General features: G+C 44.1%; 1 protein-coding gene across 1 annotated transcript; it reads right to left on the bottom strand.

The window, feature by feature from the left end:
- Positions 1-18,004: 18,004 nt before the first annotated feature.
- LOC124662060 (BEL1-like homeodomain protein 9) lies at positions 18,005-22,269 on the bottom strand. Its single transcript, XM_047199946.1, has 4 exons — positions 21,454-22,269; positions 20,282-20,655; positions 19,016-19,076; positions 18,005-18,916 (listed from the first exon to the last, which is right to left on the bottom strand). The coding sequence occupies exons 1-4, from the start codon at positions 22,267-22,269 to the stop codon at positions 18,338-18,340; spliced, it is 1,830 nt and encodes a 609-aa protein (XP_047055902.1). The 3' UTR covers positions 18,005-18,337.
- Positions 22,270-23,846: the final 1,577 nt, after the last annotated feature.

The following is a 23,846-nucleotide window of genomic DNA, read 5'->3' on the forward strand; positions in this document are numbered from 1 at the left end:
ACAAAGAGTAATCCACGAAGAAATTCGTGGATCGGAGTAGCTAAGCCGCGGATGAGGTGGTCAACAAAGGTTACCCGGTATCCAATGCGCGGCGTGGGGTAGCTCTCCTCGCCGGGGAAGATCAGCGTCTTCTCCTGCTTCATGAACCCGAGCTTCTTGAGCAGGTTCACGTCTTGATTGGAGATCCTAGATCTCTCCCACTCGGAGAACTGCAGGTCTTCCGTCGCCATGGGGGAGGTGTGCTTGGTAAGCCTTGACCACTGCGGCATTCAGTGGGATTGACTGTGGTAGGGAAGTAAGCACGGGCGCAAGAGCGTTTTTGGCAATGGGGATTTTGGAAAGAGATAGAAGCAGAGGTGCGACGCAGCGAAGGGGAGAACGGAGGAAGAAGAAGGTCCTTTATAGACAACTTGCGAATCGACGCACCATTGGATGATATGAGAATGGATTTGATTCTTTACACGTGGCTCAAGGGGTAAAAATATATTTTCACTGTGAAGGAACTGGACAGGCGCTACAGCGCGCGTGCCAGAAAAAGCGGAGGACGTGTGTCACCCACTTACGCAACGTGTCAAAGTGCTGCAGACTTTGGGTCCACGGGTCAGCGACAGGACAGAACTCGCGTTTTCCCGATACCGTGGTCGTGGCTATCTTCAGCACTGATGTCACTTTAACAAAGGAAAATTTCGACTGCGGTGTTATGAAGAGTGATGATAATTTCGAGAGCTTTTGATCAAATACAAGTTTTTGATCAAATGCTCGGGGGATACTTTAGAAAGAAGGAAACCTCGAGTACGGCAAGAAAGAATAGGCGAGAGCCTATGATCAAATGCAAGCATTTGTCCATATGCTCGGGGGCTACTCCCATCGGGAGCGCTGGTCGCGCACCCGAGAAAGATAGCAGAACTCGAAAAAGATGGCAATATAGCGATAAAAGGCGTTAAAATGGTGAGCCTACAACCAAGTCCAAGCACTTGGTTGTAGCCTCGGGGGCTACTCCCATCGGGAACGCTGTTCGCCTGCCCGATGAAAATATAAAGAGTGTGATGAGCATATTTCGAGTTATACAAATAACTCTTCATATACTCCCATCGGGAAGTCAAGATAAAAATATACAAGTCATCCGATGACTCGAACAAATGTGCTATTCCAGCAGCCGAAAAAGTACTCGACAATATATTCTCAGAGTGCCTCAGTCGCAAATTAATCTCTGAATGCCGCAATACTTTGCGAAGGTAAGTCCCCGGGATCCGTCCTGTGTGGCATAGCATCGTCTCTGACGGCGTTTTGCTACTTTTTTCTGTATCAACAGATGCAAAGAAAAATCCTAACGGACGCGTTAGATACCCGATAAAACATGACTGGAATTCGACATCTGGTAAGACCTTAAGCGGCGCATGTCGAATTGCACCAGTATCCCGAGATCATGTCCGGGGACGTGATCTTGAAGTAGGTTTTGGTGGATTGCCACAAGAGCAGTTAACTAGTACCTGATCCGTCAGATGAACTAGCCCCAATTACCGTTATCCCTGTGCAATATATGATTAATTTATTAGAAATATGTGTTAACTCGAAGAAGCTGTGTTATAATTACAAAGTTGGAGATTTTCCCTGATTCTTCGATTCAAGCAAAATCTCGGGGGCTACTGACATAGGCATCCCCAATGGGCCTGCCGAAGAAGGTACCCAGGGTTTTACTGAAGGCCCACGACCCAAAGATTATGAAGTTCAGAAGCCCAGTTAGGAGAGAGTTTGGAAAGATAGAATTGTATTAGGAATCTTGATTTGTAACTATTACAGGATGGACTCAGATTGTCTCCCGAGCTCTGTAACTCGTGTGTCACGAAACCCTCGGCTCCGCCTCCTCTATAGGGGGGGGGGGGTCGAGGGACGAAGAGGGGATCGATTTCGTTGTCAACATAACCCTAGTTTCCTGTTAGTCGAGTACTTTCCGGCTGAAACCCTCGAGATCTACTTGTCCTCTACTTCCAACTAAACCCTAGTCTACAATCCATAGGCATTGACAAGTTAATCCCTTGTCACTTGTGAACTATTCACATGCTTGCAAGCTAATCAGACGACATTCCACCGAGAGGGCCCAGATTATATCTATCCGTCATCGGGATGGACAAATCCCACTCTTGATCCATATGCCTCAACTCATACTTTCCGAATACTTAATCCCACCTTTATAACCACCCATTTACGCAGTGGCGTTTCATGTAATCAAAGTACCCTTCCGGTATAAGTGATTTACATGATCTCATGGTCGAAGGACTAGAGGTAACTATGTATCGAAAGCTTATAGCAAACTGAACTTAATGACGTGATCTTATGCTACGCTTATTTGGGTGTATGTCCATTATATCATTCACCTAATGACATAACCTTGTTATTAATAACCTCATGTATCAATGTTTCGGTTAATAGAATTATAGGTACTCATTGTTGTTTACATATACACATGTATCAATGTTTCGGTTAATAGAATTATAGCATGGTATGCAAACATTTATCATAAACACAAAGATATATTATAATAACCATTTTATTATTGCCTCTTGGGCATATCTCCAACACTCTCCCACTTGCACTAGAGTCAATAATCTAGTTTACATTTGTAAAGATATAACACCTTGGCCTTCTGGTGCTTTATCATGTTTTGCTCACGGGAGAGGTTTTAGTCAACGGATCTGACATGCTTAGAAACGTATGTATTTTGCAATTCATTTGCGTCTCAACGCATCACTCATTTTCCAAATGAGTTGGCATTAATCGTATATGTTCGGTCTTCTGGTGGAACCTTAATTCCGCGGTCTGAAATATGTCACTAATATTGTCATACACAATATAGCTTCAAAGTTCTGACACTATCGGAACTACACCAAGTTCTCAAAGAACTTTTCGACTTAACATCCTTAGTCATTGTCAAAACAATGACATACTCGCCTTCGTTTGTAGAATCCGTCACAATATTTAGAACTCTTCTAAATCTAGCATTGTGCTACCTTTTAAACAACACTTAGCCTAATTGAGATTTGAAATTCATTTTTATATGTGACCAAACTAATATCGGTGCAACACCTTACAGCGATTTGTTTGTCATTGTCCCATACAAAACTATATATATATATCCTTGGTTCTTCTAAAGTACCCAATGATATTCTTACTGTCGTCCAATGATCATCATATGAATCATTCTGGTACATGCTCACAACTCTTTAGAGCACAGGATATCCGATTGTGTACATATTAATCGTGATCTAAAATCACTCATGTGTTTTTTACTCATTGAGTGTCAGATACACTCAAGTCTTGTTAAACCTTCACATGAAAAGAACACCTTCTTAATATTTCTATATTGAACTACTTCAATATCCATTCTATGTACTTTGACTTAAACTTATTATGTGTTTCAATCTATTTTCATAGATCTTGACACTAAATATGTTTCAGTCCATATCCTTTCATTGAAGTTAATTCTCAATGAAACCTTTTATTCACATCAAGTATATAATTACATCATTTATAATCAACGATATGTCATCTACATAAAGTATTATAAATATGTCTCAGCGCTCCCACTTAATTTCTTGCAAATGCAAACATCTTCATCGTTTCTGATGAAATCAAAAATCGTTTCTGATGAAATCAAAAACTCTTTGACTATTTCATCTGGTGAAGAAGATTCCAACTCCACGATACTCACTTCATCCAATTGAAGTTCGTATACCTATCTAGTATTCCACGGACTAGCAAAACTCTTCTGTTAAGTAATGTATTTTACCATCCTACTAGCATATCTCATAAAAGAAATATGTAGCGATTATCTAATTCACATAGACTATAAGCATCGCTACGGAAGATCTAATCTTATCGTAGTCAACTCTTTGAACTTTATCGTAAACAACTATTTGACAAGTCGAGCTTCTTCAAGGATATTTCATCCAAGTCCATCAATTTCATAGATTCATTTACTTTCAAAAAGTATTCACCTATCTTGGATTTCATGGCGCATAGCCATCTTAACGGAGTCAGGGCCCATCATAACTTCTTTGTATGTAGTTGGTTTATTATTGTTCAAAATCAATCCTTTGTCCACAAATCATTTATTTGATCACAAAGTAAACCATACCTACAAGGTTCAATAGGTACTTCGATTTCCATGGCTAAAACACTTTGTAGTCATGGGAGCTATGATCTTCGTGGCCGCTTCCGGAACCATTTCCGATGCTGCGCTACTCTGATCATTATGCTCAGGTTCATTAAACCTTATCAAGTACTATTGTCCTCCCACTCAAATACTTCGCTAGAAAACAATTTCTTGGAAATAAGCAAGTAACATTAAAAAACACTTTTGTTTTTTTTTACTTCATAGTGGAAAGAATTCTCAATTTGTTTTCTGGGACAACAACAAAGACATTCATTCGGTTTTGGTTGTAAAATCATTTACTTATACCAAAATTTGAAGAAAGGACTATTAGGGTTTATACCCATGCCATAACTTGTATGGTGTCATTTCAACGGATCATGATGATGCTCTATTTAGTGTAAAAGCGGTAGTCTCTAAAGCATAATCCACAAAATATAATGGCGTCATATTATTTTATCTCATCATTAATCCAACAAGGTTTGGATACATCTCTCGGATACTACATCATCACTATGATACTCCAAGAAATGTGAGTTGTAGAACAATTTCATAACTCTCTTAGATGTTCGCTAAAACTCGTAATTCAAATATTTCCACCATGATCCAATCATAGATATTTGACTTTTCTATTACGATGATTTCCACTTCATGCTGAAATTTATTCAAATTCATTCAAATGTTTCAAACTTCTTCCTTATCGAATATATCCACATATATATGCTCAATTCATTGTTGGAAGTTTTCATGAAGTAGAAGAATCTCCCGCACACAACTACCCAGTGAACCACATACATCATCATGTATGTTTCCACTAAGTTAGTTGCATGTTCAACTCTTGGCCTATGAACGGTATTTCAGTCATTCTCTTTAAAAAAGATTTGCAAGCGCGAGACGATTCAAAAATCGAATGACTCCAAAAATCCATCTGCATGGAGTTTCTTCATGCGTTCCTTTCTAACATGACCTAAATGGCGGTTCCACAAATAAGTGGAATTCAAATCATTTGACTTATGGCGTTTTAGCGTCAGTGTTATGCATGTGTGTTTCACCATAAAGATTTATAATAACTTATCCATCGTACATGGAATACTGTCAAAAAAATTGAACAACTCATTGTTTTCATTTGACCAGAACAAAACAACAATTATGAAGTTCTTTATTATAAATCTAAAGGGCTAGATAGAATGCCAACGACGAACATAATAACACTTTATTTTTGTTCCAGACGTGCATTCCTATCATATTCCTTGTCAGTCACTTAGGCCATTGTATTATTGTATTGCGTTGTTTTGTATGACACTTCATACCAACCAATATGGTACAAATACCCAAGAATTTCATTGTGTGACCAAACTAGGAATACATTCATAACATGTATATCATCTATATACACCCGAGCTAGACTTTCTAGTCTTTTCTTTCTTTCTGCCAATAATCTTTTGTAGTTTCTTTTTTAGCTTTCCTCATTCTCAGAAAAACACTTCAACATCAATAACTTCTAGGTTTGTTGGTCAAATACCAATAACCTTGAGGTTCTTACTTTGAAGTTGATCATCATATGACAAGTGTTCCGGATTTCACTATTAGTAACCTTTTAATGTGATGAACAATTTCACTCATAATTTTTATCCATCAAATCATGACGACTTTCTGAGACCACGTCTGTACATGCTAGGCTCATAAAGTTTAACCTTAGTATTCGCATGTGCAAATCTGGCTTGCACCCGTTGTATGCACACGTAGAATCTATAGCACCCGATCATCACGAGATGCTTCGAAACGACGAGTCTTAGCAACGGTGCATACTAAGGAAGATCATTTCATGGATATGCGAATATCGTTAGTGCCCCAATAGTTGGAGGATTGGGACGCCTGTCGTCTTCAACCTTCATACATTCCCATAAAACTTATGAGTTTATGTAGTCTCACTAGATTATATTCTATCATCTTGCAATAAGGTCATAGATATCACATATATCTCATACCTTGCTTATTTCTGAAAACAAAATTTCCACCTCCTTACATTTCAAATGGATTTGAACTTCAAGTTTCACGGAGACAAGATGACTTTAGGTACTAATTGAAACCATAGCTCTTTGAATCAACAATGTGAGGTTTACTAAAAGTTTTCAATAGGACTTAATCATTTCTTGATTTTTTAACAATACGGTACCAGCCCGTAAAGTTTCTTGTCAGATTTAACAGTATTTCTATCTCAATTACAAGACTAGCGCATGGTACAAAACGGATGCCAATTCTACAAATTTAATTCAAAATACTATTCAGACTATGTTCATGATAATTAGTTCATGTTTTAATCTAATTACTAATGAACTCCCACTTAATACAACATCCCTCATAGTTGTTTAGTGGCACACAATCCAAATCCACTACATCAAAACCGATCATCGCGTGAGATGATGTAGCTTCAATGGTGAACATCAACATGTTGATCATATCATCCATATGACTCGTGTTCAACCTTTCGGTTTCCTGTGTTCCGAGGCCATGTCTGTACATGCTAGGCTCGTCAAGCAAACCCAAGTATTTCCGCGTGTGCAACATGGCTTACACCCGTTGTACGTGAACATAGAATCTATCACATCCGATCATCACGAGATGCTTCAAAACGACGAACTGTAGCAACGATGCATACAAGGGGAGAACACTTTATTATCTTGATATTAATGTGAGGGCTCATCTTATAATGCTATTGTCGCGATCTAAGCAAGATAAGATGCATAAAGGATTAACATCACATGCAATTCATATGTGATACGATATGGCCCTTTAGTCTTTGCGCCTTTGATCTTCATCTCCAAAGCACGGACATGATCTCCATCATCAACGGGCATGATCTCCATCATCGTCGGCTTAGCGTCAAGGTCCATGGCACCGTCTTCATGGTTGTTCACCACATGTAGCAACTATTACAACTACTTTGACATAATACTACTACATGAAATATAAAGACAACCATCAGGCTCCTACCGGTTGCCACAATACAATAATGATCATATCAAAAAATGTTCAAAATATAAAACTGTTCAAAATTTAAAAATGTTCATATTTAGAAAAATTCTAGAAACATAGTTTCATAAAAAATGTTAGATTTTAAAACAGAAAAAAAATTAGTTACAGAAAAACAGAAAAAAATCATACATAAGCTAATAGGCCGTGGCCCAGCCTACTGATGGGATTCGTAGCATAGAAAACAAAAAAATTCCTACCGCAAGAACGAATAACAAGCCAAGATCCGATCTAGAAGATGGTAGCAACAAGAAGATCATGAGACTAACCCTCGAAGATTTCAAAAGCCTACGAGATTAGATCTCGTTGTTGCTGTAGTCGATCACTTGCCGCTTTCGAAAGCGCGTAGAAGATCTTGACGGTGCCACGGCCGGGCAGCACCTCCGTACTCGGTCACACGTTCGGTGTTGATGACGACGTCCTTCTCCCCGTTCCGGCCGGGCGGCCGGATGTAGTAGATCCTCCTCGGAATCCCGACAGCACGACGGCGTGGTGTCGGTGGTGGTGGAGATCTCCGGCAGGGCTTCGCCGTAAACGCTACGGGAGAGAGGTGGAGGAGGGAGTGGTGTTAGGGTTTGGGAGAGACGGAGGGGTGCGGCCAAGGGCAGCCTTGATGTGGCCGGCCAGCCCCCCTCTCCTCCTCTTTATATAGGTGGAGCCCCCCTAGGGTTTGCCCCAAAACCAATCTGAAGTCCAACTCAAAACTGTCATATGGACGAAACCTAGAGGGACAGGGACCCTCCCTTTCCCCCTTAGCTTGGCCGGCCAAGGAGGTGGAGTCCACCATGGACTCCACCCTCCCACTTGGTTGGCTGGTTAGGGTTGGTGGAGTCCCACCCCCTTCCATGGTGAGTTCTTCCATCATCGGTATCACGATACCTTGTTCAACCTCGTCACCGACAAGTACTCTTTACTCGTATCGTGGCATATCATCTCTTGTGAACTATTCACATGCTTGCAAGCTAATCAGAAGACATTCCACCGAGAGGGCCCAGAGTATATCTATCCGTCATCGGGATGGACAAATCCCATTCTTGATCCATATGCCTCAACTCATACTTTCCGAATACTTAATCCCACTTTTATAACCACCCATTTACGCAGTGACGTTTGATGTAATCAAAGTACCCTTCCGGTATAAGTGATTTACATGATCTCATGGTCGAAGGACTAGGTAACTATGTATCGAAAGCTTATAGCAAACTGAACTTAATAACGTGATCTTATGCTACGCTTATTTGGATGTATGTCCATTATATCATTCACCTAATAACATAACCTTGTTATTAATAACCTCCAATGTTCATGATCACGAAACCTTGATCATATATTAATCAACAAGCTAGTTATACAAGAGGCTTACTAGGGACTCCTTGTTGTTTACATAACACACATGTATCAATGTTTCGGTTAATACAATTATAGCATGGTATGCAAACATTTATCATAAACACAAAGATATACTCCCTCTATTCCATTCTATAGTGCCTATAGTTTTTTGGCACGGAAATTAGCGCAAGAGTATTTTTCACACAAGACCCCTAGCTGAACGATTTGAGATCAACGTAAAAATTGGAAAATCCGTATCTTACTAACTTACCATAACAAATTTGGGACCTGAACGATTTTGGAGCTGAACGGGGAGGGGGTAATCGAAAAAAAAGCTAAGCTACAACCTTACATTCTGAAACAAATGCCAAAAATCTATAGGCACTATAGAAAGGAACGGAGGGAGTATTATAATAACCATTTTACTATTGCCTCTTGGGCATATCTCCAACACCTACCCAACCCGAGAAAGAAAACTACGCGTACAGCTGACAAATGGCCTTTTCGTTATACACCTGGGCCCTTTATGCCGTAGTAGTTCGGGCCGAATAATGGCCGAAGACGGCAGGAAGCTAGGCCCATTGTAGATCAATATGTAGTTTCCGGTGTTCCGGACTTCCGTTGACCTATCTCTGTGTCTCGCTTGAGCAGCGGCGCGGGCACGGACCCCTAATCTAGGACAGAACGCGACGATTGATGGAGGCCGGCAGCGGCCGCCGCCGGTCAGCGGGCGCGGGACTTTCAGTGGAGCATGGAAACGGTGGAAGGCTTCATCGCATGAGCATAAACAGGTAATTTACCTGTGTTTCCTCTATGCGTTGATTTGAGCCATACTGATTAATTGATTGATAGATTGATCGTGTAAGTCGCTTGATATTTTACAATACAGTTTGTCAATAAGATACAGCGATGGTTGTCATGGCGTGATTAATTGCAAAAGTAGGAACTAGGAATTGCCTGGCTATGTTAGTACAAATTCAAGTACTGCGCGCTACAATGGACACTAGCTAGCCCAAATCCCATGGTCCATGGGAATGTTGGGATTCTCGGATGAGATTTAGTTAAAGTTTCCGCTTTTGACATTTTTCTAATTACTATAAATAGATAATAGAGAATAAAAAGGAAAATAAATAGGTGCATGCATGCATTCAGTTGACCTTTTTAGTGTACACGTGAAAAAGTGCATGAGATCGATCACATGTCAATGAGGTATGTCCATATGAGAAAAGAACAAGAAATTGCGTTGTGTTGGTATCGTAGGAAACTGTTACCAAAAGAGATGGATAGTGTTCTAGCCACACCTCGCTACAACAAACTAGAGAAAGAGAGAATAGATCCCTAATTTATCCTGATGCTTAATACGCGCCACACTTCAGATTGCGGTCTATGTCGCCTCGGATGGTGATGATTTCTACGCACCGGGTCACAAGCACATGTCCGAAAGAAGGTTGAATTTTCTTTCTGCTGGTTATTGATTTTACTTTGAGTTAGTACTGCATATGAAAACACAAGTTCAATTATAACATAGATAAAACCTTCTTACATGCTAAAGCAAACACAAATAAAATATGATTGTCCAATATGGCAGAGAAATAATATCCATACTAATGCAGATAGAGAGCTAATACCACTTAACAAGGTTATATACAAGAGTAAATGTTGAACCGGCAACATCAAACATTCTATCCAAAACAAGGCACCAAATTAGCGATAAAAGATATGTCATGAAATAAAGCTTAAGTACGAGTGTGTAGCGCCTAACGCTTTTGCTTTAAGGATGTTTGATTTATACTTCCTCGTATTTTTTTCTTCGTTCCTCTTGTGAGAGTAGATAAAAAAAAAGGTTGATGGATCCTCGGGTGCAAATGAAGCTCTGGCCAAGCCGTTTTACATATTAGGATCGAGTACATCAAGGAATGAATTATCGTGACATCCCGCAACGTGCATCGACAAGGATGCTGCTTTCCTTGACGACGAGGTCAGGCGCGATGAGAACCTTATCATCATTCTGACATCAGAGTATACATGAGCTTTTGCTGCAGTCGTGCTGATCAAATAAAAAACCATTTACATGCACCGGAATATAATCGAGCAGAAACTCATAATGAATGATGAAGCATTCGATTTATTATAATTTAGCATGAGTAAAAAAGAAATTGTTTGATGCTTAAACAAAAAATCTAAAATACTCGATTGAGCTGCACACGTTATAATTGCCCTGTAAAGGAACTTGGAGTTGACTTCTTCCTATATATATAAAAGAAAATATGTTGGGAATCTGGCTAATCTTAAAATGACATCCAACCGGAAGGATACACGAAGACGATTAAAGCATCGTTGGACTTTATTTTGCATTGAATGGGCTCATCTACCTGTCGAGGTGACTCAGGAAGGCATCAGGAAAGCACACACGCCTCTTCTTGGCTTTTCACGAGTGCGGTGGCTCTGTCGAGCGGGCGGGAGACAACATGGTTGTGAGATTCAAGTGCCTCGACGACATTCTCTCCATAACGGCAAATTGCAATCTCACTCTCCATATCCTTGTCAGCCAACTTCATGTACACCATGGCCTCCTTTTGAAGCTGAAGTGCAGAGTTTCTATCTATGGACGCCGCTTCTTTAGTTTCGAGTGGTCACCTTTGACAAACTTGAGTTAGCCAGACACATCGAGTAGGCAACCTCCACTCTCATGAGGAAGGGACGCGCCTCCTTATCCGTGAAGGTCACATCATTTTTCCATTTAATCATCTGCCTTGTTGTCCCTCAAGATGATGAACCAATGGTTTTAGCATGGAACCCAACTCCCATATAAGTCGTTAGGATGCATGGTGCCATATTGCTTCTCACACGAAGGCGTGGCTAGATCGATCACTTACATGATATTTTCCTTGTTGAATAGTCTTTTAGGTGGAGCTTGATCGCTTTGAGGTCCATACACATGATTCCTGCATTGCGCTTGGAGATGAGGTATGTGGTGGCGAGATGAAGCATCGGTTTCTCGCCCGGCTTTTAATGGGCAACTGGCAGGATCATCCGGACCGAGAACTCCGATTATAAGATGCAAACCTTTGGAAATATTTTCCCGTGGTGGCATGTAGCTCCTTGGCCCACTTAGCAAAATATATGACTGCATATTTGACTTCCTCGACTCCATATGCAAGGAATATGGAAGTGTTAATATAGGAGTTCCTTTTACAAGGTAATATATATGGTATGTTAATGTATGTGCAAATAATAAAACGATAATCAACCTTGGATGGAGAGTGAAGTATCTTGTAAATGGAGTTTTGGCGCATATAAAGGAGGTCGTCGTTTATTTTTGCACATGCATACACATATCATTTTAAGGAGCTTCCGTCTTAATGCTTCCATATTCTTTGTAGATGGGGGGAGGAAGACAAATATGCAATCATATATTTGGTTGAACGTGGCAAGGACCTCCATACCACCCCGGAAAAATATTTCCAAGGGTTGTATCTCATAAGACGTAGTTCCTGGTTGAGACGATCTTGCCAACTGCTTATGACAAGCCGAGCGACAAAATCGAGGCTTCATCTCCCCACCAGAGGCCTCATCTTCGAGCGCCATACGTGTCGTGGATATGACCACGACAGGTACTACGGGGCATAGAACTTCATCAATGCGGGGCAAGGGATGCGTAGCCATTTACGGATCGAGGTGCACAAGACACGGGGTTTTACCCAGGTTCAGCCCCTCCGAAGAGTAAAAGGTCACGTCCTGCTAGATCTATTATTTTGTGATTATTTTACAAGGGGTGCTCGCCCGGCCGGCGTGGCGCGACTGGCTGAGCACCCCCCTTGTAAAACAATCACTGGACAATAGATCTAGCAGGACGTGACCTTTTTACTCTTCGGAGGGGCTAAACCTGGGTAAAACTCCGTGTCTTGTGCACTTCGATCCGCAGATGGCTACACATCCCTTGCCCCGCATCGATGAAGTGCTACGCCCCGTACTACCTGCCGTGATCATATTCACGACAATTCGGGATCGTGCTTATGAACCTCAAAGCAATCAAGCTCTACGTGTATAGGAGACCATTTAATAAGGAAAATATCGTGAAGGCGGTCAATCAAGCCACATCTTCTTGGGTGGATCCTTGGATCATAGTTTTGAAGGGATGACCAAGGATGTGACTTTCAGGGAAAATGAGACATATTCCTTCTCTGAGAGGGTGGAGGCTGCATACGTACTCTGATGTGTCCGGGCAGCTCGAGCTTCTGAAAGCTGACCACCTGAAACTAGAGAAGCGACATTCGAACATAGAAACCATGTAGTTGCAGCTTCAGAAAGAGATCGCAGCTTGTCGTGGTAGAGAGAAGGTCACTAAGGCAGTTAAATCTCACAACTAAGTAGTCTCTCGCTTGACAAACCAACCACACCCGCGTGAGGCGCCGAGAGGAGGCGATTGCCTCTTTGAGCCGCTTGGACAGGCAGAGGAGCCCTTCCTGATGTTGCAATCATCTTGGCATATCCTTACGGATGTGTGAAAAAATTTCAGACGGACAACAAGTTTTCGTTTTATAAATATAGGAAGAAGTAAACTCCTTGTCCTCTTAGAGGATATTTATCACGTGTGCACCTCAGTTGATTATCTTATTTTTATTTAATTTAACATCAAACAATTTTTCTTTATTCATGGTAAATTGTCATAAAGTGAATGTTTTATTAATTGTTCTCAATTTCTGCTCGACTGTATTCCAATGCATGTAACTGATATTTTTTTTATTTGATTGCGCGACTACCGCAAAGGCTCATGTAGGCTCTGATGTCCCATGTTAGGATGATAAGAAGGTCTTCGACTACACGAGCTGCGTTGTTTCGCCATCTTGTACATGATCTAGACTACTGCACTTGAGCCAAAGATGAGGCCACCGGCTACGCTGGTTCCACTACCGCTTCGAAGACGAGTAGATTTAGGTTTTTTTTATTGTAGTTAAGTTTCATTCAAACCTTATAAAAGTAACTTTAAAATTGAATAAAATTCAAATAAACTTTTTTTAAGTGTTTAGGAACGTGGTCGTGCAAAGGTGTCCCTAAAAGCGGCAACCCAGCTGCCCTACTTGGCGCTTGTGGAGATGCTCTTAGTGAGTAGTTAGGGCATCTCCCGCTACGTGACTCAAATGGTTCTGGCGTGTTTACCCAAATGGTTTTAGTGTGTTTGAACTCGACCGAGCGCGCACGCTCTAGTCATGCAATCCAAACGGACCGATCCGTTCGGTGTGACCTATCCATCCACCAAATTCAAAGAACGGATGCGTTTGCACGGACAACATGCACGTGCTCCTATGTCCGCCCGCGTGGGCTGAGGGCCCGGATGATAGCGACCGAACTGGCTTTCTTCCTCTAGCCATCAATGGACGTAGGCTGAATCCAAAGCTGGCCATGCCGGCTGACTTTTGGGCTATCCGCCTCCCTTCATCATGTTTCGGTCTCAGCGGCAATATCCAATGCCTTGGCCCTTTTAGTATACCAGCCTTGGCCATTTTCTTCCACAAATCTCACCTTCTTCCATTCCCACCAGCAACATAGGCAGCGTGGCAGCCATGGCGGGTATAGGACTGAGGAGAGGGCGTTTAGGACGACCACCGGGTATGGGGCGTTGCCGAGACCGAGGTCGCCGAGGAAGACGTGGGTGGACATCCTAGAGTCAACCACCCGCCGTGCCCGTCGCCACCATCGTCGCCCGAGTCCGTTGTCATCGACCTCTCTGGTTTAGAGTTTGGCGTCACCATCCACTTGGGCATGGACTAGGACATGATGCGCCTCCCCTAGAAGTTCGTGTCGATCGGCGATGGGCAAGATGCCGACGAAATCGTACTACAAGTGGCCGGCGGCACTCTCGGCATGCGGTATGTGGAGGTGTTGTTCGACCGCCAGTTCAGATGTACCTCCAAAACAGCTGGAGGAGCTTTTCCCGCACGCACGCATGCCCTTGAAGTCGTGTAATTTGACGCCTTCAACTAAAAAGGCATGCTCACCATCAAGGGTTTTCGACAGGACCATGTTCCGCCACTAAGGAGGATGACTAGGCGAGGGCAAGATGAAAACATTAGGATCTTCTACTATGTTGAGGCAGGCCATGGACCGAATTGATCGCGGCACCCAGCGTACTGACTGGAAGGATGGACCATGGCCCAAATTCAATCCGTGGCTTGACCCGAACGAATAGAATCAAACCATTTTGATCGTCATTTTAGGTACTGCAGCTGGAGATGGCCTTAAAAACAAATCCAGCATCTACAAGATGAAACTCTAGCCGTCCTGGCGCGCAGTTGTGCCGAATGCATGCTCCCATCGTGGTGAGAAGTGGAGACCGATGGATGGACTCAATAATTAGTCATTGGTCGACACCTGAGAAAAGGATTCAGAGAAAAGAAGCAAGCGAGCAACGGGGGAAGAGCAGGTGCCGCGGCCCATGCCCAATCGCAATGCCCTTGGACGCTCACTCGCACCTGCGCTGTGTGTCATTTCCAACGAAAGCAACCAAAAAATATTCGCGTATGCAAACCAAATAGAACATGTAACATGTCATTTCCAAGGCAAAAGCAGCAGGTGCGCCACTGCCAGTGCCGTTGTAAGATAGTGGCGGGAGCAGCATGCAGCAAGCGGCAGGCGTGGGTCTCATTCGGATTGGATTGGGATTGGATGAGGAAGAGAGGGAGGAGATGTCGACAAAGCACGCAGGAATTTCTAAAAGCGTCCCAAATCCAGAGAGGGATCAAATCGGCCATATCTTAGAGTGGAAAGAACATATGCTTAACGAGAATCCATCGGTGATTAGATTAAGGAAAGGCCAGTAGGACACACACGCACAGAGTCGATCAGCTTTTTTTTTGATCATGTGCCTATGCAGTGTTTCCAAGACAAGATATGTAAAGAAAAGTTGGAAAAGATCCATGGAATTAAATAAAGCTTTGGGTCTCTAGAGGGAGGTAATGTACCTGGACAAGGAAGCAATGAAAGAATGCTTAGTTTATAAAATAACTGGAGCCTTTTTCAGGGCCTCTAGAGGGTGGTGACCAAAGAATGGGCTTTAGTAAGTACTTTGATTATTTAATGGAAAAAGTAGATTAGATTTCTTGATGAAAAGCTAAAGAGATCTAGTATATTATAGATAAAGAGACTAACCGGAGGTGGGAACATTATTACCATGGATGGATGAACAAGAGGAACAGAGCAACCAGTGGCAAACTTTAGTTTCTCTAGCACAACATATATATGCTGAAAGAAATTGGATTGTGCTGATGTCAAGAGTCCATGCAGCTACCACGTAGATAACACATTACTTGATTGATTCTGATTCCATATAAGATAATAATGGGTTAAGCCAGTGAGTTAGAGCTCAAACACCCTACACGTGTAGTCATAGAGAAAAGACTTGAATTTCTTAATGGCAAAGTGATCTTAGATTTCTTATTGAAAAGCTAGAAAGATAATGTATATAGATAAATAGTCTCTAAATGGATGTGGGAAGATTGTGACCATGAAATTAGTATAGGACAAAAGAAAACAAGTGGGAATGAATGAACAAGAAGAAGAACAGCCAATAGCAAAACTTAGTTAAATTAGTATAGGACAAAAAGAAAACAAGTGGGAATGAATGAACAAGAAGAAGAGCATCCAAGAGCAAAACTTAGTTTTCTCTAAAGCACAACATATATCGAAAAGTGTCTTTAGCACATGAGCACCAGTGCTCCTGGTGCTATAAAGTCACATTATTTGTATTCCAAAAAAATTGAAATTAAATACCTACATACATATAAACATTCCGAAGATACGGTAGAAATTTCGGAGAAAAATATATTATATTTTGAGCTATATAAAAAAGACAAATTTCAGACAAATATACGTCTCTATACGTAGCCATAAATTTGTTTTTTTCCTGTAGCTCAAAATACAATGCAATTTCTACCAAAACTTCTCACGAGTATTCGGAACATATATATGTATTCATAGAATAAATGTGATGATTTTTTGAAACACGGATATATAAATTTTTTAATTTTTAAAAACTGAGAGCACTGGTGCCCATGTGCACCAAATGCTTACTCAACATATATTCGGAAATATATTTATGCTGATGCCTACAGTCCATGCAGCTAGCACATGCATGCAAATGCAATGCTTGCATGATTCTGATTCCTTGTGAGACATGTTTTTAAGCTTTGAGTTATGGGCTACCTAAAAATAAGCTTTTGAGTTATTAGCTCAGACTCCACCCATGTGAAGTTACAGTGGTTATTGCACGACGACGTACACATTGCAAGAACAATTATGTGGCCATCCACCAGCTGACACGCCTAAGAAAGGAGGCAACCAAGAACCAACAGCGATGCTTTTGAAAACATGAACAGTCGTTACTGCAGTTTCTTCAGAGAGTACGCTCCGGTTACAGTAGTGCACGGATTCCCTCCGGGGAAAAACAATGTGCATGGCGCCACGGTCGATATGCAGCTGTCGCCTATCTCCAGGCAAGGCAGCATAGCTACAAAATCATCTCTGGACGGATGCAAATCAGATTAAGAGCATCTCCAGCCGCGTCCCCCAAACGGCGAACAAGAAATAGAGAAAATCGTGTCCCAGTCGCGTCCCCCAAAGCTAAATAGCGCCTCATTTTGTGTCCGGCGTCCCCGGTAGAGACTCTATGTATAGAGACTCTATGTATAGAGTCTCTACCGGGGACGCCGGACACAAAATGAGAGCCCATATGCATGCATGCAGCCCCTAGTCCCCACATGCCATTCTCTTTCACTCACTTTCTCTCACCTACTTTTCCCACATGGGGTGGTCCCTTCTATTAAAATGCATGCATCCGGACACTTGTTCGAGGACGCGGCTGGAAAGGGTCTTTTTTCTGTACAGATTTTTGATCTCTTTTTGTCCGGCGCGGTCCTAAACGTGCTCCAAATCATTTGTGCCGGACTTTTTTGAGGGACGCGACTGGAGATGCTCTAACTATGCGGCATGGTACTGGCTTAATATAATACACCTCTACACTGACAACCCACAGCCAGGATCCATCGTAGCCTTGCCAATTGAGGTACTGTGCCGATTGTTTATTGCATCGATCTCTGATCAAAGAATATGCCAAATCTACCGCAGCTACCCCAGTGATAGTTTTGTATTAGTGTGATGGAGCCAATTACAGGTTAACAGGTGTCTAAATCATTGTTTGTCCAGACTTCAGGAGGCTACTCGATCCCGTCTAAGGATGCATACAAGACATAACAGAGACGTCTGAGTGCTTAGGATAATATAACTACACATGGAAAGACTAACACACCATGCTCATATCATAGAAAGGCTAACATAACTGGCCGAAAGAGGGTCATATTCTACAGAACAGCTGAAGCTTCAACTGCAGTACAGTAATAGTAAAACACTTTTGGGCATAAACAAGAGCTAACTTTTCTTTTCCTTGGCCATGTGGGAACAGGAATACTACACCATACAGCCATACACAACCATCCAAGGCTCCAAGCCAAAGGCATCCATTTCATTACCACAGGTTAATCCAAAAGCTTAGAGAACAAATGGCAAAGCCATGCCTTTTGGAAAGTATTGTCAAGCTCCGTGTAGCCCACAAAGTGTTGAATGTTTGACAACATACCTGAATCTACATGGAAGGGCATATCAAAGTTTCTTCCGCCCTCCAAAGAAATCGACTGATCAGACCGATCAAGCCAAGCTGCGAAATGATTGATTGACTTATATACCATCCTAGCATACTAGTAGTTCGTACGTTACAATGTGCATCATCAGGCGGACAGTACGACGAGAAAAGCAAGCAGACACCGGCATCGATCACCCGACGAAATCATGGAGCAAGTGGCCGCCGATCTCCTTGGCGAAGTGCCTGTCCTGGCCTCCGAATGAGCCCATCACGTAGGGGTCACTCACATCCTCCAGCCCGAAACGGTGGGCGAGGTTGGCCGGGATCGTCGACGGCAGTGGCTCGCCGAAGCAGATCCTGTTGTTCTGGTGGAGGCCGAGAGTGAGGGAGACGCCACCATTCCCCGCCCCGCTGACATGATGGTGTTGCGGTGATGCCATGTTGTGCTGCTGCGATGACAGCGCGCTATATCCTGCGAAGCTCACCTGGCCCTGGATGGAGTGGGACATCTGGGAGAGTTCATCCTGGAAGCCATGGGAAGTTGTGGTGTTGTGGTTCCTTGTGATGCTGCTGCTTTGCAACGGCTGCGAATCGCAGGGTTCAGAGCGCTTCCCATTGCGCCGCGACGAATTCTCAGTCTGATTGTGAATGCCATGCTGCGCCTTGTCGAGAGGTGAGTGCTTGTGGATTTGCCTCATCTCAAGGTTGTGTATTTCTTCGACCATAGGCTTCCAGAGCCTAACCCTCGCATTAATAAACCAGTTCGAGACCTGCATAATCATTTACCGACGGTCAAATATTTCAGCAACAAAAGGGCAGGCTAGTGCTGCGAGTAAATTAACAAAACAAACACTGAGTTTGCTCTTTACCTGATTCCTTGTCAAACCAGTTTGTTTAGCCAGCATTTGCTTGTCGCCATCAGTAGGATACCTGCATAATATTAATCAGATCATCAAACAAAAGAATTAAGTACCCGGTAAATAAATAAACCAATCATAAAGATGTTTGACATGTAGCAAATACATCAGATTGCCCGGTGCAACTAGAAAGGAGTACGAAACAAGGCAGGTTAGGGTTGGATCAGGACACCAAAGAAAATTATTGTGCTGAGGTGCTTTGCCATGGTTTTTAAATTCAGCCTGACCATACATAACTCTGAGCGGTATCCCAATAATAAATGCTTGATTGATCTTAACAAATCTATTATCAGTCTAGCACCATCCAAACGGACCTTTTGTAAAGAGTAAGTTAAATCTAAGCATTGATTGATGTGGGATCTAACAAAAGGACATGAATAGTCAATTATGGGGTCTTTCTTTCTAGAGGCTTGAAATATTGGTAGCAATAATGAAGAAAGTATGGGTGCCCAATATAATATCAAATCCAGTTGAAAATGGAAAGGGCTAGCACTGAAGTTATAATGATCAACAACTGAATATCCTAACACTATACCAATGAAATTGATGTAACCACTAGGGCATAAAAACAGCTTTTAGATCACACATGCTAAAATAGATAGTACTACAAAAGATAGAGGCAATATGCAAAACAACCGAAATAACGACGATGTCTCATCTTCCTAGAGGTGGGTGCCCTAAAGCTGTGTTAGAAGTAAGCTTACCCACAAGTTGTTTAACAATCAGTACTTCACAAATAAGCAATATATTAGAAATTGGGCGGCACAGCCAGGTCCATAAAGCCATTCACCTAACAGTGTTTAGAAAATCATGCAAGTGCTTCCAGGATCTAAGAAAGATGCAGTGGAGTGCTTAAATCCCACCAATGCACCAGTGCTGCTAGCAAACTAATGATGTGTACAGCTCAATATACACAAAGTCTTAAAAAGCTGACTGCCAATCTTAGTAAGTTCAATAGAATGATTTGGAAGCCAAGCCAAGCCATGACATTCCATCATGTATCTAAGCCCATTGTAATGATTTAGACACCGAGGATTGCTTGCTAGTATGAGCAAAAAAACATGTACAGGTCCAGCATAATCATGCTGAAGAAACACCATCATGCGTGTAGAAACATTATTATCATGGAAAGGTGCAAGTACGTTGTCCAGAGCTAATTACCATTGATTGTGACTACGGTCATCAAGTAAGAAGATCAGTGGATAAAAAACAACTTACGGATGCAGGAAGTGCTCGAAGAGCCAAGCGCGGAGAACGGTCACCGAGCGCTCCGGAAGCCCCCTCTGAGGGCGCCAAATGTTGTGCGGCTGGCCAAAGCCGCTGACACTACCCCCTCTCTGGAAGCCGACGGTGCCGCCGCCGCCGCCAAGGCCAAATATGGTGATGTCTTTGCTCATGCCTTCTTTGACGGGCATCTTGCTCGTGTTGCGCAGCTGGTGCAGTATCATGGACTTGAGGTGCCTGAAGTGCTTCGCCATGACCCTCAGAGCCATGACCGCGAACGGTGCGGCATTGTTGAACCCGGCGACGCTCTCGAAGGAGGCGATCACGGCCTGGACCTGCTGGTAGTACTGCCTGTACCTCTTGCAAACCTAAATGAGAAGATGTTCTTATCTTGATTAAAACTCGATTAGACATAAAGAGCTACTGATGACACCTGGAATGAGGACGATTCCCAGGTTTAGTTTTCATGTGGATGTGACATAAGTCTAGTTCCCAACTATAGAAGTAAGTAAGACGCCATTAAAGAAGATCGCCTAGTGAGGGTTCCACAAATAGAAGTTTTCTACATGGTACGTAGATTCCCATGTATTGCCCCAGGTTTGTGTTGGAAGAGGACGCTGCCCGAGGGTCAAGTACTAAGCATGTGAAATAAGAAGACAATTATCTTGACGTGACATACGACAGGGGCTGGTTTCCAGTGTCACCTAGCTAGATCCCCTCATCGTTCGAAGACACTAATTGTTTCATGTACTAGATGGCATTCGAAAAGGGTATATGTAGGTAGTGCTATATGAAAGTAATCAACATCCAATCTAAAACTCTGTTTGTGATATAAAAGAGGTTGAGTATGAACAGTGAGAAACTGTAGGAAAAGTAGAAAAGGAAAAATCAGAACAAATGTATCAACAGCAATGGAAATGATGATGAAATCAAATCAAAAGCACATGCAACCGCGGAGGCACAGTAAGTAAAAGCAAAGGCCACAGCCGCATCGGCGATGTGACCGCTATGTGAAAGATTCTTGGCCGCCCCTCCAGGCCAGGAGCGAAAGAATCGCAGTAACACCGAAAGAAGCTAGGTGGTAGTAAAAAAAGAAGCTGGAACCGCACGAAGTGAAATCTAGCGGTAGCGGGCAGGAGGAATCTTGGAGCAAGCGAGTGACGTACCTCTTCCATCATGGAGATGAGCTTGGTCTTCTTCCACTGCTGCTCGGCGCCGGACATGGGTCCGGCGTCGGAGGCCTCGCCGCGGTCGGCGTCGTTGTCCAGGTCCTGGCCGTCGGCGGCGTCCGTGGGGTCCGCGTCGAGCAGGCCCTCGTCGGGGAGACTGCGGTCGACGTGCGCGGCGGCGGCGCCCACGTCGCAGATCTCCTCGAGCAGCTTCTGCGCCGGGGCGAGGAACCTGGAGCGGCCGAGCACCGTGGCGTAGCCGGTGAATGGACCGTACGGCCCGGCGGCCGTTGACGGGCCGCCGGTTAGCTGCTGCCGCTTGGGCGTCGGGGGCGCCGTGGCGGGATTGGACGACGCGGAGGAGAGGGACAGCGCGAAGTTCTGCGTCGGGATCTGCGTGAGCTGCTGCTGCGGTTGATGCTGATGTGCCTGCGGGTGCGGGTCGAGCCCGTTGGGCACGAGGTGCCCCTGCACCACCGTGGGGCTGTGCGGCGAGTAGGAGGATGAGGAGGAGGCGTAGGAGTAGAAAGCCGGAGGCGGCCACGCCCCGGTCTGTTGCTGGTGGTGGTGGTGGTGCTGCTGTGGGGGGAGGGGGGTTGGTGGCGAGTCCCCCACGGCGGAGTCCGGCGGGAACCGGAGCTTCTCGCGGCGGCTGTGCTGCGGCACGTGGAAGAGCTGCCCGCCCGACGCGGCGGCGGCGGCTGCCACGTGGTGTGCATGGCTATGAAGCAGCATGTGGCCGTGGTGGTGCTGGTGATGGGTGTCGACGGCGCTCCCCGTGACGCCGCCGTACCCGCCGGCGGGAGACGCCATGGCGATCGATCGCCCGCACGTACGCAGGCGCGCAGGCGCGCGTGGGGTGGTGGTGGTGGTGGAGCACCTGAGTGGCTGGAGAGAGTGGAGGTAGAGGGGAAACGGCTCCGCACTTTCCGAGCGCCGGGCCTGGGTGGCTGGCTGGCCTGGTCGCGCTCTGTCTCCGCTGCTGTAGCCTTCCTGCCTCTCCCCCTCGCCTTTTATTTTTCTCTCTCTCTCTCTCTCTCTCTCTCTCTCTGCCTTTGTATTGAGGCTGGAGGCGGAGGGTGGTGAGCAGCTCAACTGCTGGCTGATGCCCGGCTTGCTGCTGTCGTTGTTGGGTTGGGGTGCCTTTGTTTCTGAAACCCAGGCCAGGCCAGGGAGGTGAAAAAGGAGGAGAGCTCCAAGCCAGGGGAAATGGTAAGCCGTGACTGCGAAAGCAGAAAGGAATGAGATGGAGGGAAGAAATGAGCGGGAGGCGCAGGTAAAATAGATAGAGCGGTGCTCTTGTCCAAGCTGGAACCGAAACTGGGGATGGTGCCAAGCTCACGCGGCCCGCCCGTGCGTGCACTTGCCCTTGGCGCCGCTCAAGCCTGGGGCCAAATTGCGGTGGTGAAATGGTAATCATGCACGCCCACAATTTTACAACTGAGAACTAAAAATCTTTGGGATGCTTTTAAGAGCGTGATTGGAGATGCTCTAATTTTCCACCTATCACGGCGAAATCCACTCTCATCATTAATGAAACTAGTGCCCCTTTCGTACAAGTAGCCACACCCCGTGTTTCCGCCGATGGTTATCCATACATCAGTGACAATGACAATCAGACAATCAGGTTTTCAGGCTCATGTGAAATATTTGAGGTTTACAATGCATTGTAGGTCTGCATTGTACTAAAAGTTAGTAAGAGCCACCTCACAAATAACATGAAAATCAATCAACTTTGAGTTGAAAATGTCCCACATGACACCATTGATGAGTTCGCAGCATAGAAACAAACAAAAAGTACCGCGCAAAAACAAACAAAAGCAAGATCCAATCTAGAAAAAAAAGCCAAGATCTAATCTACTAGACTGAAGCGATGAGAGAGAGTCTTACCCTTGAAAAACGAAAGTTCGTAACGAGATCAGATCTCATAGATGAAGTAGTCGTACTCTTGTCGAACTCAAGTTCGTGATGAAGTCCTTCCGGTGCTACAAGTGGGCAACACCACTATATTCGGTCACACTTACGGTGTCGAGAAGACCTCCTCTCCTTGTTACAGTGGGCAGCGGAAATCAGGGGCGGTCCTAGAGCATAAATTACCCGGTGTCCTCTAAGTGATCATTCATAATTTTTCAGTCTATGTTGGGGTCTCACACACACTAAATACATGCACTATGTAGAAGAAAATGGCTTCTGACCCGGTGTCCTGTGACCCCTGTTGCATGAACGTAGGTCCGCCCCTGGCGGAAGTGGTAGATCCTTTGTGGAATCTCAACGGCACGATGGCATGGTTGTGGTGGTGGTGGAGGAGGAGAAATCTTGTAGGGCTTCGCTGAACCAGTAGGAGGAAGGAGGGAGGGTGGCTGCTAGGGTTTGGGGGGAAGGTGTGGTTG

The sequence above is a fragment of the Lolium rigidum genome, chromosome 6 (genome assembly GCF_022539505.1).
Source record: "Lolium rigidum isolate FL_2022 chromosome 6, APGP_CSIRO_Lrig_0.1, whole genome shotgun sequence".
In the NCBI taxonomy this organism is placed as follows: domain Eukaryota; kingdom Viridiplantae; phylum Streptophyta; class Magnoliopsida; order Poales; family Poaceae; genus Lolium; species Lolium rigidum.

What these genes read in the sequence shown, in the direction of transcription:
- LOC124662060 (XM_047199946.1), bottom strand. Translation starts at nt 22,269, where the DNA reads ATGGCGTCTCCCGCCGGCGGGTACGGCGGCGTCACGGGGAGCGCCGTC. An exon ending in TCATCTCCATGATGGAAGAG is followed by an intron (nt 20,656 to 21,453) that starts GTACGTCACTCG and finishes CTTCTCATTTAG; the next exon opens with GTTTGCAAGAGGTACAGGCA. An exon ending in CTGGTTTGACAAGGAATCAG is followed by an intron (nt 18,917 to 19,015) that starts GTAAAGAGCAAA and finishes ATGATTATGCAG; the next exon opens with GTCTCGAACTGGTTTATTAA.